The 16,356-nt window shown below is 40.0% G+C and overlaps 1 protein-coding gene across 3 annotated transcripts in view; it reads left to right on the forward strand.

The window, feature by feature from the left end:
* HS2ST1 (heparan sulfate 2-O-sulfotransferase 1) overlaps positions 1-16,356 on the forward strand; it is a 206,107-nt gene that overhangs the window by 173,481 nt on the left and 16,270 nt on the right. For all 3 annotated transcript variants that reach the window (XM_062191665.1, XM_062191667.1, XM_062191668.1), the window contains 2 exons: positions 3,751-3,836; positions 14,337-14,475. In XM_062191665.1, the coding sequence (XP_062047649.1) occupies positions 3,751-3,836; positions 14,337-14,475 (225 nt within the window). The remainder of the gene's footprint in view (positions 1-3,750; positions 3,837-14,336; positions 14,476-16,356) is intronic.

The raw sequence follows: 16,356 nt of genomic DNA on the forward strand, positions 1-16,356 counted from the left end.
GGTTCTGTTTCTAAGAGAGTTTAAGATTGATGCCAGCAGTGGAAGACTTGTTTTATTCTTTGCCGTCACCAAACTCTCCCCTAAGTGTGACTGGGGGCACAGACTTTTTTCTTTAATTTTTATTAAACTGTGCTTCTTAAAATGCTTGATCCTAATGTGCTTAAGACATCACTGAAGGGTTGTGGGTGTATAGGAAGAATGGACAGAGTGGGCAGAATTTACTTCTTCAACCCCCATCTGTTTTATCATATGTAATAACTTATAAGACTATCAAAAAATATGCTCCAGATGTCGGCACTGTGGCATGGTAGGCTACCCCTCCACCTGCAGTGCTGGAATCCCATATGGGCATCGGTTCGAGTCCCAGCTGCTCCTCTTCCAATCCAGCTCTCTGCTATGGCCTGGAAAAGCAGTGAAGGATGGCTCAAGTGCTTGGGCCCCTGCTCCGGCGTGGGAGACCTGAAGGAAGCTCCTGGCTCTTGTCTTTGGATCAGCCCAACTCTGGCTGTTGTAGCCATTTGGGGAGTGAACAAGCAGATGGAAAACCTTTTTCTTTGTAACTCCACCTCCCAAATTAAAAACAAAATCAGTAAAAAAAAAAAAAAAAAAAAAAAAAAAAAGAGTGCTGTATTCCAGTATACCTTTTGTGAAACTGAGTATGATGGCATCCTTTGTAAAGAACATCTATAGACCTGATGCCTCCTTTGCAGGCAGTACAAAAACAAGCCTCATGTTAAGCTTCTAGCTCACATATGCTCAAGTGTGACCGATGGACTTTCATTTGGGAACTTGTTAGAAGTATAGATTCTCAGGCTACACTCCAGACCCACTGAATCAGAATCTGTCTCTTGACAAGAGCCTCGGGTGATTCATTCACACGTTCAAGTTTCAGAAGCCTTACGGAAGTTCAGGTATTAGCCAGCACCCTGGCCCCTCACCCTGCCAGGAATGAAGGACGCATGTCGGCTGCAGGGTCATTCATTGGCAGGTGGGTTTGGTTTGATGTGGACCACCCTTAGGAAGGCTGGAGGAAAACCTACTTGTGAAGTTTTTACCTGACTCTTATTTCCGCTGCAGCCTCTCAGCACATTATCCTGCAGGTCTCTGCTGTGATCCTTTCTCGCGTTTGGCTTACATAACAGGATTTGCTCAGACTCCAATCTAGCATCTCCTTTCATTTTCCTCCTACTGCCTCATGTCCATGTTAAATCTCAGCTTCTGGAAAAGTGAGCTGAGTTGCTAAATATGTCTTCAGTTCCCTTTAACCACCACCTCCAATTTCATATTTTCTTTGCCTCCTATTTATCTCCCATTTTTGGCTAAATTACTAAAACTTGATTTTCACAGAACCAAGGATTTATATGAAACAATTTGCCATTAAGTGGCAATTTTTAGGACTTTTCATGTTTAATATGTAAACTTCTTAATGATTCAAGCTTTAGAGATCTGATTTTATGTTTTCTGTTTCTTTTTTATTTGCAATTTGAAGAACAAATAGGAAAAAATATTTGAACCTCAGATCACATGTTCATATGGCTGTTTTGGTGGGGAAAATTAAAATATCTGCTAAAATGAAGTATATTTTCTAATGCAACCTAATTTTATCTACATCCAATTTTCAGATTTTATTTTAAGGGTATGTGGTATATGGAGAGGGTATTATAAGTAAAGCTTATGTCATTCCCATTCTAAAAGCTCTGGTATTTCTCTTAGTGTGTGAGTTATTAACGCATCCCCTGCTGCATCCAGAGCCTTCCATTTTCACTAGTTCACATTCTTTGACATATGGCTGCTGCAGCTGCACAGCTTCTCCCTACCAGTAGGCCTCATCTGAAGGCAGCCATCATAATTCACTGCTATTAACTTACTGATTCTAAACCACTCTGTCGTGCTCCAGAGTAGCTGGAGCTGTTCTAAAATGTGCACGAAGGACTGAGAAATTGTCAGACTCGTGCAGTTGTCAGTCTGTGCTTCAGAGTCAGAGGTCACAGCTTGCAGGTGCTTTCAGTGCAGCAGAGGAGTGGTGGGCCCTCAGATCCTATCTCCAGCAGAGATTCTTAACCATTTGCTATTTTGCATGCAAAAATTTGCTTATGAAGAATCCATACCAGGAGCTGGCATTGGTGGCACAGCAGGTTGAGCTGCAGCCTGGAATGCCAGCATCCCCTGTGAGTGCCATTTCAAGCCCTGGCTGCTCCACTTCCTATCCAGCTCCCTGATAAAGCACCTGGGAAAGCAGTAGAAGATGGCCTTGGTTCCCTGTCACCCACATGGGAGACCTAGATGAAGTTCCTGGCTTGTGGCCATTTGGGGAGTGAACCAGCGGATGGAAGATTCTCTCTCTCTCTCTCTGCTCTTCCCTCTGTGTAACTCTGCCTTTCAAGTAAATAAATAAATTTTTTAAAAAATGTACCATTTTCCTCTGAAATTATATATTGTGAGTTTGCAACTGGTGATACTTAGGTTTATCAACTTTAGTATTAACCATTTCTTTTAAAAACTATTTGATATTTGCAGAATTTTTCATACTAATTTTCATATACTTTTAATTCCAATAAATTAATATTTCTTTTTTAATCTTTTGTTTGACCTATATCACATTTCTGCTAAGCTTTTATCAGTAAGCTTATAATATCTGCTCATAACTCTAAATCTTCTGATAATTATCATCTTTAATAATTTTGGTTTATGGGGCCAGTGCCATGGCTCACTTGGTTAATCCTCCGCCTGTGGCGCCGGCATCCCATATGGGTGCTGAATTCTTGTCCAGGTTGCTCCTCTTCCAGTCCAGCTCTGTGCTGTGGCCCAGGAAGGCAGTGGAGGATGGCCCAAGTGCTTGGGCCCCTGCACCCACATGGGAGACCAGGAAGAAGCACCTGGCTTCGAATCTGCGCAGCTCCAGCTATAGCGGTCATTTGGGGAGTGAATCAATGGAAGGAAGACCTTTCTTCCTGTCTCTCTCTCTCACTGTCTAACTCTGCCTGTCAAATAAAAAAATAATAATAATTTTGGTTTAAGAATTAGTTATTTTATATATTTTTTCATATTTATTTGTTGAGTCATTAATAAAAATGAATTTTTATGAATAATCTGTCTCTAAGAAGAAAAAACTGAATGTACATAGAATATTCCTGTAGCACAGATTGCCTTCTTCAGTGTACGTGCTGGTAGGCAGTGGATACACAGGCCTCTGCCCCACTCCTCCCATCCTATGCAAGTGTACTTGCTGTTTGACGTTGCACGTAATGACACTGTGCAGTTTTGTATTTGGAATCATCTTTTGTTTTTCTCTTAGTGTGGTGATAGGAGCTTTTTCTGTGATGAATTAGTTAGTTATAGATTACACTATGCTTTCCTAGTCCAAACCACTGCTGCAAGCTCTATAATTGTCAAAATAGTTTGCCAGGTTTTGCTGGTTCACTCCCAAATGGCCAGGGCTAGGCCTGGCTGAAGCCAAGAACCTGAAACCCCATCTGGGTCTCCCATGTGGATGGCAGGTGCTCAAGCTCTTGGACCATCTTCGCTGCTTTCCCATGTGCAATAGCAGGGTGCTGGATTGGAAGCAGAGTAGCCAGGACTCAAACTTGTGCTTCCATATAGGGTGCCAGCATCCAGTGGTGGTTTAACCCACTGCACCACATGCTGGCCCCTGTGTGCCTGGTTTTAAATTCCAAAGTAGGAACTATTTTGCTATTATCAAATTTCATTTTCTTCCAATTTTTAAATAACAAGTGTATTCTCCCTTTATAGGTGCGCTTTGTAAAGAATATAACTTCCTGGAAAGAGATGAAACCAGGTTTTTATCATGGACATGTTTCTTATTTGGATTTTGCAAAGTAAGTAACATCTAAAATGACACACTGAAGAATACTGTGTACTTTAGCAGCCTAAAAAGATTTAAGTTCATTAAATTGCTATGATTTTGATTTTCCAAAAAAAGAATGTACTAGCTTGTCCTGGTCCCGGGTAGATCTGGAATTTAAATACACCTTCTAGTGCTTTACTGCCCCCTAGTGTTCATAAAATGACAGTTCAGTTCTTATTTTAACTGCAGACCTTCACGATAAGTTTAAGTAACACTCTGTAAAGTTTTTTCCTGTCATTATTATGTGTATGTTTCTTGTGCAGCCAGAATGACGCTGTTTCAGACTAGGCCAGGTCGTGACCTGATCATTCAGACTGCAGCTTACCACATCTTTGACAGAACTGAGAAAGCAAAGAAGCTCTCAGTGGTGCCCCAGTGTGTCTGCCTGATAGCTAAGGCACAGGAAAGTGTACACTTTCCCTGGGGCTGTCTTGTTTCATCCTTAAAATTCCGAGGTATTAGGAAGAGTTGTTTTTGTTCCTGATTTGCTTTCATTGAACTTGGTTGTTATTGGAGATAAGTAAGTCTCCTATTCCATGTTTTGTGGGGAGGAGCAGGATCAGGGTTTTTCCATCATAATCCAATCCAAAAAGTTCAGAAGATTACAAGGCCTCCTGGAAGTATTCAAGCACTGTGTGGTCCTCTGTAGACTCTGTGCCCTGTTAAATGTTAACCAGAAGGTGAGTTAAAAGGGATGTTTGAAACATGAGTCTTGTGGATCTGGTTGGTTTTTGTTTGTTTTTGTTTTTTATAGTACATATAGTACCATTATAATAAAATTGGAAATCTTAATGTTTTCTCTAATAATAGTCATTATTGGGCTGGCACTGTGGCGTAGCGGGTAAAGCTGCTACCTCTGGCACCGGCATCTCATAAGGGTGCCTGTTGGAGTCACAGCTGCTCCATTTCTGATCCAGCTCCCTGCTAATGGGCCTGGGAAAGCAACTGAGGATCCTTGAGTCCCTGCACCCACATGGGAGAGCAGGATGAAGCTCCTAGCTCCTGGCTTTTGCCTGGCCTAGTCCCAGTCATGGCTATTTGGGAAGTGAACCAGCAGATGGAAGATCTCTCCTCTCCCCTCCCCTCCCCTCCCCTTCCCTCCCCTCCCCTCTTCTTTCTCCCTCTCTCTCTCTCTCTCTCTCTGTCTCTCCCTTTCTCTCTCTGGCTTTGCCTTTCAAATAAATAAATAAATCTCAAAAAAATCTTTTAAAAATCTCATTATTGTCAAAAATACTAAAATTTTTACTATTTAAAAATACATATTTTACTGTTAACCTTAGGCATGCTCACTCAAGTTTTTAATTAGCAATCATGATTTAAAGGAGTATATCCTCATGTATCTGTCAACTTTAAAAGACATTCTATGTAAGCTTTAAAATCAAAGTCATGGGGCATAGCAACTTGAACCACTGCTTGCAATGCTGGCATCTGATATTCAGAGCACTAGTTCAAGTCCCAGCTACTCTGCTGCCAATCCAGCACCCTGCTAATGTGCCTGGGAAAGCAGCGGAAAATGGCCCAAGTACTAGTGTGCCTGCTACCCATATAGGAGATCAGGAAGGAATTCCTGGCTCCCAGCTTCAGCCTGGACCTACTTTGGCCATTGTGGCCATTTGGGGAGTGAACCAGTGGTTGGAAGATCGCTTTCTCTCTCTCTCAGTTCTGTCACTCTACCTTTCAAATAAATAAAATATTTTAAGGTTTTTATGTCTTTATTTGAAAGTCAGAGTTATAGTGAGAAACGAATGCCCACAGATGGATTCCCCAGATGCCCACAGCAGCCAGGGCTGGGCCAAGCTGAAGCCAGAAGCCAGGAGGTTCATCTGGGTCTTCCACATGGATGGGAAGGCCCAAACACTTGAGCCGTCTCTTGCTGCTTTTCCCAGGCCATTAGCAGGGAGCTGGATCAGAAGTGGAACACTAACTAGCACCAATATGAGATACAGGTATCGAAAGTAGAGACTTTACCCAATATGCCACAACACCAACTCAAACAAATAAAATATAATTTATTTAAAAGAAAGTTTTATCTTATTCTCAATTCAGCATCTTTCATTTGCAAAGAAAAAGAGTAGAATGGAATATTACTGATTCCAATTGATAATAAATCTTTTTTGGAAATCCTGTGATTAAAAAAGAACCACCCAACTAGTACATACATAAAATGGTATATTCCTATTTCTAATCCTCCCAGAGTATTCAAGATCTTTCAATAAAATGTAGCTTTAAAGTTAGATGTACATTTTTCTATAAATAATTCATCCTGCAATATTGAAAACATTTTATAGGCAGCTTTAGAATAAACTAATTATTTTTTCTTTACAGAGGCATTGAACCAATTTCATAAACTTCATTCATATGCATATTTTCCCTTAGGGCTGCATTATCCTTGAATTGAATGTTTGTTACCCTTTCACCTAAATGATTTATTTTTCTCCACACACAGCTCGGTTTCTAATACTTTAGGTTTTCATTATTAAAATTATATATTGAGTGCTTTTGCTTTTGGCAAAGTCTTGTACTTAGAACAAAGCTCTGGTGTATGTTGGGGTTCTTGCAGTTGAAAAGTATAAAGCTTTCTGAAAGATTAATCTTATTTATTAAATATGGACATGAATGTTTTCAAAATGGGTCTCATGTTACTAGAAGTGAGACATATCGTGAAAATTCTTAATAGAATTTTACAAGATTTTAAACAGATACCTAAATAAAATCATCTAGAGGAAATGTATCTGGATGCATATAATTTATTAGAGCTGTTACAGATATAATCAGTAGTCATAAAACTCCATGAATGGGGAAGGAAGGGGAAAGAAATAGCATCTCACCAATTTTTAAAAATACTTTATTTTTCAAAGCATTTTTTAATGTATTTTTATGTATTTGAAAGGCAGGGAGAGAGGGCCAGAGGCATCTGCTGGTTCACTTCTTAAATGCCTAAAGCAACTAGCGCTGGATGAGGCTAAAGCCAGGAATCCAGAGCTCAGTCTGGGTCTCCTAGGTGAATCACAGGGACCCACGTCCTGGAGTGGGTGCTTCCCAGAACAAGCATTTGCAGGAAGCTGGATGGGAAGCAGAGCCAAGACTAGAAGCCACACACTTCAATATGGGATGCAGGCATCTCAAGAGGCGTTTTAACTGCTATGCCAAACGCCCAGGCCGTATTCTTTATGGAGTTCACTAAAAAGCTTTAAGAGAAAATGGTGGATTTGGCAAAAGAAAAAGTTAATCATATGGTTTTTCATTTACCTTAGCATACATGCTAAAAAGAAGGAAAACCCAGGAAACAAGATAGGGAAATTAAAAATAAAAGCTCCTTTCAGTTTAGATTGATCATTAAGAAACACATACAACATTTGTAAGCTTCTATCTACTCAAGCCATGTTTTTGTTATATTTACTTGTTCTTTTTTTTTTCCAAAACTTTAGAGTAATAGCAAAAATATCTTCTTAGCGTCTTACATTCTTATATCTGACAACTTTTTCCCTTATCCTATTTGATTTTTTAGCATATTTCCTAGTGCTTTTTTCTTTTGATTTTCCCTGCTGGTGTTTAATTACTGTTTTATTTTCTTTTTACCACCAATTTTTTTTAAAGATTTATTTATTTATTTGGAAGGCAGAGTTACAGAGAGGCAGAGAGAGAGAGAGAGAGAGAGAGAGAAAGGTCTTCCATCCACTGGTTCACTCCCCAGATGGCTGCAATGGCTGGAGCTAGGCCAATCTGAAGCCAAGAGCCAGGAGCTTCTTCCAGGTCTCCCATGTGGGTGCAGGGGCCCAAGGACTTGGGCCATCTTCCACTGCTTTCCCAGGCCATAGCAGTGAGCTAGATTGGTAATGGAGTAGCTTAGATTTAAACCAGCACCCATATGGGATACCAGCACTGCAGACTGGGGCTTTAACTTGTGGCATCACAGCGCCGGCCCCATTTTTACCACAATTTTAAAATAAAGTAAATATGATAATGCTCTAAATTTAGAAAAAGGGGGCTGTTGCTGTGTCATAGTGGGCTAAGCCTCGCCTGCAATGCCTGCATTCCATGTGGGTGCCTGTTCGTGTCCCAGCTGCTCCTCTTCTGATCCAGCTCTCTTCTATAGCCTGGAAAAGCAGTAGGAGATGGCCCAAGTACATGAGCCCCTGTACCCTCATGGGAGACCCAGATTAAGAGAGAGAGAGAGAGAGGCCGGCGCCGTGGCTTAACAGGCTAATCCTCCGCCTTGCGGCGCCGGCACACAGGGTTCTAGTCCCGGTTGGGGCGCCGGATTCTGTCCCGGTTACTCCTCTTCTAGGCCAGCTCTCTGCTATGGCCCGGGAAGGCAGTGGAGGATGGCCCAAGTCCTTGGGCCCTGCACCTGCAATGGAGACCAGGAGAAGCACCTGGCTCCTGGCTTCAGATCAGCACGATGCGCTGGCCGCAGCAGCCATTGGAGGGTGAACCAACCGTAAAAAGGAAGACCTTAGTCTCTGTCTCTCTCTCTCACTATCCACTCTGCCTGTCAAAAAAAAAAAAAAAAAAAGAGAGAGAGAGAGTGAGAGAGAGGTGAGAGTGAGAGAGGAGAGAGGAGAGACAGAGAGATCTTCCATCTGCTCGCTCACTTCCCAAATGGCTGTAATAGCCAGGGCTGCGCCAGGCTGAAGCCAGGAGCCAGGAGTTCATGCGGGTCTCACATGTGGGTGACAAGGGCCCAAATGCTTGGGCCATCCCTTGCTGCTTTCCTAGGCACATTAGCAGGGAGCTGGATTGGAAGTGGAGCAGCTGGGACTCGAACTGGTGCCCACATGGGAGGCCAGTGCAGCAGGCTCAACCTCCTGCAGCACAGCACCAGCCCCTATTATTCCACTTTGATTTTCTTCAAACAGTTTTATTTAGGCATATGTTAGATGTGTCCTTTGGTACACATTTCTTGTTGTCCCCAGAAATGCCAGTGAGTTTTCATCACTGTCATTTTTTCTCCGATATTACCTCTCTTGTCATTTTCAGAGCAATTAAGGTGAGTCAGTAAAGAAGCAGATGTGTCAGGACAGGAAGCAAATAACTAAATGCTTCACTAAGTCTGGAATAGCCTAGAGTGCAATAAAGTGGCAATCTTTTAGTCCTAATAGGATTTGTTAGTATAGAGATTCAAGTGAGGTTGTCCTTTTAACCTTACACTTCTCTGCTGAACCAGTTCAAGTTTGCAGCATTGCCTACAACTTCCAACAAATATATCAAAACACTGTAGAAACATCTAAAAATCATTTTAATCATTACAGGCAATGTACAGGAGCTGCCTTTTTATTGACCTTGTACTAGTACTAGCTGTTTCATTTTTTTAAAAAAGATTTATTTTTATTTATTTGAAAGGCAAAGTTACAGAGAGAGGGGGGGAGAAAGAGAATCTTCCATCTACTGGTTCATTCCCCAAATGGTGGCAACGGCTAAGGCTGGGCCAGATGGAAGCTAGGTCTCCCACATGGGTGCAGGGGTAAGGACTTGAGCCATCTTCTGCTGGTTTCTCAGGCCATTAGCAGGGAGCTGGATTGGAAATGGAGCAGCCAGGACTAGAACTTGTGCCCATACGGCATTGCAGGCACAGCTTTACCCAGTGTCACAGCGCCAGCCCCGGTACTAGCTCTTTCTACAGCATTGATCTGTAGACTGTCGAGGAACAGTCTCTGGAGCCAGACAGATCTGCAGTTAGATCCACCTCGACTCCTCACCAGCTCTGTCATTGCAGCCACATTCCCTCGGATCTCTGGGCTTCAGTGTCCACATTTGTGAAATAAGGGTAATTAAAGTAGCTACTGCATGGGATGGTTGTGAGAATTCAATATGCTAATGTATTTGAAGCACTTGGTTCTGTGCCTCACAGGGAGCAGTGTTAGGATTCTTTAAAATTCCATCTTCTTTCCCTTACCATATTACTTCCTGATGTTTTCTTTTCCCAGTCTGAGCCTCTGCTGTTGTTTATTATACCCAGTTCTTAGGCACTGTATAAGACCCTGTCTTCACCTTCGTTTTTCTCTGTTGGAAAGTTCATGCCTTTCTAATTGTCACAGCACCCAAGCAAGAACGCGTAGCATTGTCCTGGACAATCCTTTTCTTCAACATCATGGCATCTCAGTCTGCAGTGCTTTTGAGACTATCATTATTCACTTAATATAACACTTTTGACTTTCATCCATTTGATGGTTAGTTCCTTGCTAAATAATACTCCAATGTATAGATATACCATAATTTCTATCCATTTACCAGTTACTGGATATTTAGGTGATTTACACATTTGGTTCATTCTGAATAAAACTGTGAAAACATTTGTGTGCAGGTGTACTGTGGACATGTGTCTTAATTTCTCATGGGTAAAAACCTACAAGTGGCATTGCTGGGTTATATGGTAACTCTATCAGAAACTGCAAACTGTTTTCCCAAGTTGTTGTATTGTTTGTAATCTCACCAATAGTGTTAAAGAATTCCATGTATCTTCCTCTCCAACATTCAGAATTGTTAAACCTCCTCCTTTTTTTTTTTTTAAGTTGAACCTTCCCAATAGATGTGTAGTAAATGAATGCCCTTGTGGAGTTAAATTAATTACTTGGAAAACCACTTAGTCACGACACTATCATCAGTGAGATCAACAATACCAACAGATGATTCACTTCTGTTTGAAACCTGACCGTGGCAACCTGCCACTAGGATTTGAAAGCTTCTCTGAACCCCTTAGGGCTGAGAGGGTCCAGAATAAATATCTATGGTACAAGGTATAAATGTCCACAGTGAGACTGATGTTTAGAGATGTTAAGTCTAGTGTGAAGCAGACACATCAATGAATAATGTTTCCCAGCGGTTGTTTTCCCCTATTACAGCCTCATCATCTGCCTTTCAGACTTCAGCCACTAGGCGAGGTTCCTTACAAACACTCCAGGTGTGCACTTGGTCTTTTAGCTGTTTTTGTTGTTCACTTGTCTATCCAAGCTATTTATGAGGTGTACTTGCAAAGAAATGAGCCTATTTTATGTCTTGTGCTTTGTCACACCACATATGCTGGTTTGGCTAGAATGAGGTTCTGAAAACATCTTCTTACCAACCTGCTGCTCAGATTATATATTTTTTTCATTTTTCCTCTATATCTTCAAATTTCTACCAAATATGCTCTTCTTTTCTTAAGAATATCATATGTTAACAGGCCATGATATTCCCTCAGCCTATATAAGTTTTCTGTTCTTCCAACTCTGCTGAGGAAGAGTTCAGATCGCTGACTCAGGTTAAAGATGAGTTGCCATCTTTACTTTCCACCCTATATAAACTACCTGGTTGGTCAAAAAAAAGTTAAACCAACAAACCTTGTTAACTCTTGTTCCCTAACAGAAGAGCTGTGTGGTGCTGATGGCATTTTTGTCATGCTCATTTCCCATTATGTTCTCTCGCCTATCTACAGCTCTTCATTCTGCGAGGGGTCTTTAGACAGTTCATGGACATACATGTTATGGGGAAAACTACATTGGTCTCACATTTTTTGCACTGAAATAAACTTATCTTTTAATTCCATATTCCATGGACTTCTTAAAGCACCCTAATATGTAACCATTCCCTAACTTACAAATAGTTATGATCAATTTTCAGAAAGAATTCTTACTAAATCATACCTCCGTACGTAATAGATGTCACCCATATCCAATCCAAAGGCAGCCACTTCCCGCAAAACAAGAAGAATTCTATAAAGTGCCATATCCCCTTTTCACTGCTGCCTGGCACAAATTGCTGCCCAGTCTAGGGGCAAGGGAAAAGAGGAAACATTGGTGAGAGAGATTCTTCTGGGACATTCCCAGAGGAATGGCTCAGGGTGGGGCAATGGCTAATAATGGCTCCCAAGAAATCCCACTGTCTTAAGAATGATGTCATTATCCCATCATCCTATGCTCTCCCTCTGTCAGCTCAGGGAGAAGTTATGTTCCTGAAGCCCCGTGCTCTTCTCACTGCTGAGTGCATTCACTCACAGAAGGACTTTAAGTGGTTACTTCACAACAGACTGTTCAACCTAATTCTACTGATAGTTCGACACCTGTGTGTAGGGCAGTGCTGAGCACTAGTGATAAGACTACAAATGAGAGAAAAACAGTCGCTGCCCTCAAGAAGCTCCTACTCTGATACCCACGTGACAGAGCTGTACATTTCCAACAATACTGTTTTCCTCTTTTGTTTTTTAGTGAGAGGGTCTTGTTTTTTTACATTTATTTATTTACTTGAAATGCACACCAAGAGCAGGAGAGAGAGAAATCTATCTCTATTTCATCCGATGTTGCTCAAAACAACCATGGCTGGGCCAGGCTGAAGCCAGGACCAAGGGCTCGATCCAGGTCTCACACATGGGTGACAGGGCCCATCCTCTGCTGCCTCCCGGGGTGCACATTAGCAGGAAGCTGAAGTGGAAGCAGTGGCAGGACTTGATCCTGGGCACTCCCATGTGGGATGCAGGCATCTCAAGCAGCAGCTTAACCTGCTGTAACACAACACCCACCCCTGTTTTCCTCTTTTGAATAAAAGTTGCGAAAGAAGTTTTTACTGCCATATTGGCACTTTCTGGCCTCAAGTGGTTTATAATGCTGTTTGAGAAGCACTAGTCGTACAAGCTACTAGGCTGATAGCAATGGCTCCTGAGTGCAGGAGGAATCAAAACAAAGCAGATGTTGTTAACGCCATTCTGTTTATTCCAGAACACCAGCTAACAGCCTTTTAATATAAGACATTTCTTTGCCCTACCTCCTGACTCTCTGTAAAAATTAATGTGTGTAATATCTACAAAATCCATGTGATCTGTACTCACTCCACCCCATTCTCCGCCTCTCGATTCTCATCCTCTTACTGTCCCCTCTGTTTTTGCAGCCAGCTTGATCTTGCTTTCCCCAAAATACCTGTCACTAAGCTGCTATGGAGCCTTCATACTTGGCAGTCCTGTCTTGCAGGTACCTGCATAGCTCCCTCCTAGGTGACACCTTCCTAAAAACACTATGTTCACTTTCACTCTCCCTCACCTCCCCTGCCACTTCTATACCCTTTCACTGGGCTAGTTTTCTCCTTGGCACTCCCTACATCTGACATATTTACTTATTTATTTCTTTATGGTCTTTTCCTCCCACGTGTAGTACATTAACTCCAGAAAGGCAAGGATTTTATCTTTTGTTGTTCCCAGCTATATCTTAGTATTTAGAAGAATGTCTGGCATATACTAGATACACAGAAAGTATGTTTTGAGGATGGCATTCTAGTTAAGAAGGACAAAATGAGCAAAGGCATTTCTGGAGAAATAGGGATATGTATGATGTATGGGAGAAATTAGCAGAGGTGGACTTAACTCTTAATAGATAAATGGTTTCTTGTTTGAGGAGAATTAAAGAAAAAAAATTAATCAGGTGGCACCTCAAATATAGGCAAACAAATTTCAGGCAAGAGAGTGGATTTGATGTCAACTAGTCAATAGAGTTATTTCAGACTCCTAAGAAGAGTGAACTAACAAGTAGTGTTTTAGGAACATCGCTTAAAAATTGGTATGGAAAGTAAATTGAAATGGAGAAAGACTGGATAGAAGAAAGCCAACTAATTACAGCAGCAATCTAAGCAAAAGGTTTAGGAAGAAGGCACTGGGAAAGAAAAAGACAGGTCCAATATGGGAGAAACCTTATGAAAGAAAAATTAAAGGACTTGGTAGCTTTATTAAATGAAGAATAAAGGAAAGGGAGGAATCCAGATAACATTTCAAGACTAGGAGCAGGGGAGGATGTTAAAACAAGAAATCAATTGGTCAGTTCTAGGGTCTACAGGCTCTTTAAAGTAAAAATTTTCTGTGTTCCTTCAAATCATTGTCATTCTCTAAGAAAATAATGCTAAAAATGTAATATATTTCACTTGTCTTTAAAATGAGCAACTGTTGTAGATAGATTCAGATGGTCTCACTGGTGTTGACTACTGCTGTGTCCATTGATAAAGTTGACCTAGTTTGGTGGACCAGAGATGAGAAATCTTTGCTACACGTTTAATGTAGATTTAAGTCTTTTTGCAGCATAGAGATTGATTATGGAATATTATACTTTTTTAATAAGTTCATTTAAAAATTTTAAATACTAAAATCTTTCTTAGTGTGTAAAGTGATTTTCATAATAATATGTGTGTACTATTTTGAGAAGAATTGTCTACTTGGATTTAAAATCTAATGAAGATATAGTTAAAATATTTTGTATAATTCTTGTCAGTAAAGTTTAAAATTATTTTTCATTGATTTTTCCCTTCTTTACATGACTTCAAGCCATAATTTTTGAATTCTTATTTTTTGTTTATTTTATTCTGGTATAAATGGTGATGAAATGTTTCCCAATTTCCACATATTCTATTTTAATTAAATTAAGTCATTTTCTTCTTTCTATGTAATATTAATACTTCAGACTTATACATGCAATTTCAGGATTTCTGATTTCACGTTTTAAATTGTGTTCTGTTTCAGATTTGGTGTGAAGAAGAAGCCAATTTACATTAATGTCATAAGGGATCCTATTGAGAGACTGGTTTCCTACTATTACTTTCTGAGATTTGGAGATGATTATAGACCAGGGTTAAGGAGACGAAAACAAGGAGACAAAAAGGTAATATTGTAGTTTTAAGATTTTAATAAAGACAGTTATTTATGAAATACAGCGAGCAATGTGCTTTTCAAATTTGTTATTGATTATAAATGTACTGTTTGCTTATTATGGATATTTTGAAAAGAACTCAAAAGTATATAGTATATATAACTGATATAATATACATAATGATGGCAGTGTTAAAAATATTAGCAGTTTTCTGAGATCACCATAATTATTCATAAATATATGTTTTTATGTGGACATTTGTTCTCTTGGTGTAGATAATAATTTATTTGTGATCATCAGTATGGTGATGCTGCTTTGCTAAAGCAGCTGTTTTTTTCAGGCAAGGAAGGAATTACATTCACATTTGGGTTATCTTCCATTTCAGTATATTCTCTGGAAGATCACCAGAGTAATTTTTCTGAAAAAGCAAACTGAATTGATACTTTTCTGGGGGGACACACTTACTAGGAACATGTTGCTCATAAAAGTACCCAGGGCATGGGATGAAACCTGACATGGCCTGAGACCATTGTTTCCTGCCTACTTTCCCAGCAGGTTCCCAATGGCCCAGCCACAGGAAATGTCACCACCTTTCAAACTTAATGCTACTTCATATTTTTGCACATGTGTTGTTCCCTGTATCTGGAATGCCTTTCCTTCAGTCTGGAAAAAAAATCTTTGCCTTCTTTGTCAGATCCAGCTCAAATCCCTTTCGAGGCTCCCCGAACACTCCATTAAAATCTGTATTTTTAAGCGTTTATTTTGTTTTATTTGTATTATCTGTTTACATATTGTCTTCTCCCCAACATGGTGAACTTCCTGAAATGTATTTCACTCATATCAATTTCCCTAATGTTTAACAGTGTACCTAGTTTACCTGTAAGTGCTTAACAGATGGTTGAATGTGTGGATTCTGCACATTTAAAACTCAAGTGTTAGTAGTTGGTATATAATCACTTCTCGACTTTTTGGCTAAGATCAAGTGATACTTGGTATATCATGATAATCAACATCCAACAATTAATCCTTTTCTGTTAGATGTGCCCTCGTTATGATTTGAGAGGACAGTGGATTTTGTTGTGTTTTTCTTTTGTTTGTTTTCTGCAAATCAACTGTTCCTTTCCTTAGTCTTCAAAGCTTTAGGCTGAAAGTATTAATGCAAACACATGCAACTGATCAAATCTTTGTTTTTTTGTTTTTTCAGTCTCCAGCTTTCTCTTAGCATTATTTAATCTTCTGAAAATACCTAGGTTACAGAGATTCTGCAATACTATAAGATCTATTCATACAACTCTTGTGTGACATAGAACTTCAGAATTTAGTGATATTTATTTCTAAATTCACTTTAACCTTTACTGCTTTATTTCAGCCCCATCATTTATGTTAGTATCCATCTCCCTCCTTCAACCAATGGAATATTAATGTTGATAAGAAAGACTTGCTGTCATATGAGTCCCTACATCTACCATCTGTCAACCAAGTATTAGGTTATTTGCATATATGTATTTCTTTGGGTGGCTTACACAATTCCCTGGGGTAGTTTTGTTAATGCCATTATTTTGTAGGTAAGAACACTAGGCACTGAAAGGTTAGCTGTCATTCCCAGTTTCATACAACTAGCAATCCTAAGCACTGTAATTTCAGAGCCCATAGTCTTAATCCCTCTCACATCCTTTTTAAAACAGGAAAGAAATACAACATCCTACTCAGCGTTTTTATATGAAAGATGTTCTGAAATTGCAAATTCAATATGGAAAAATCAAGGAGATACCATAACATCATCCCTCTTTCATTTTTGAAACTTTAAAGTAGATAGGCCATCCTAGGGCTTTAACCAGTCTTCACCATGACCTGGATAGAGCCCACTTTGTTTTTGTTTTTAAATGTCATTAT

This window comes from Lepus europaeus, chromosome 5 (assembly GCF_033115175.1).
Source record: "Lepus europaeus isolate LE1 chromosome 5, mLepTim1.pri, whole genome shotgun sequence".
Taxonomy (NCBI): domain Eukaryota; kingdom Metazoa; phylum Chordata; class Mammalia; order Lagomorpha; family Leporidae; genus Lepus; species Lepus europaeus.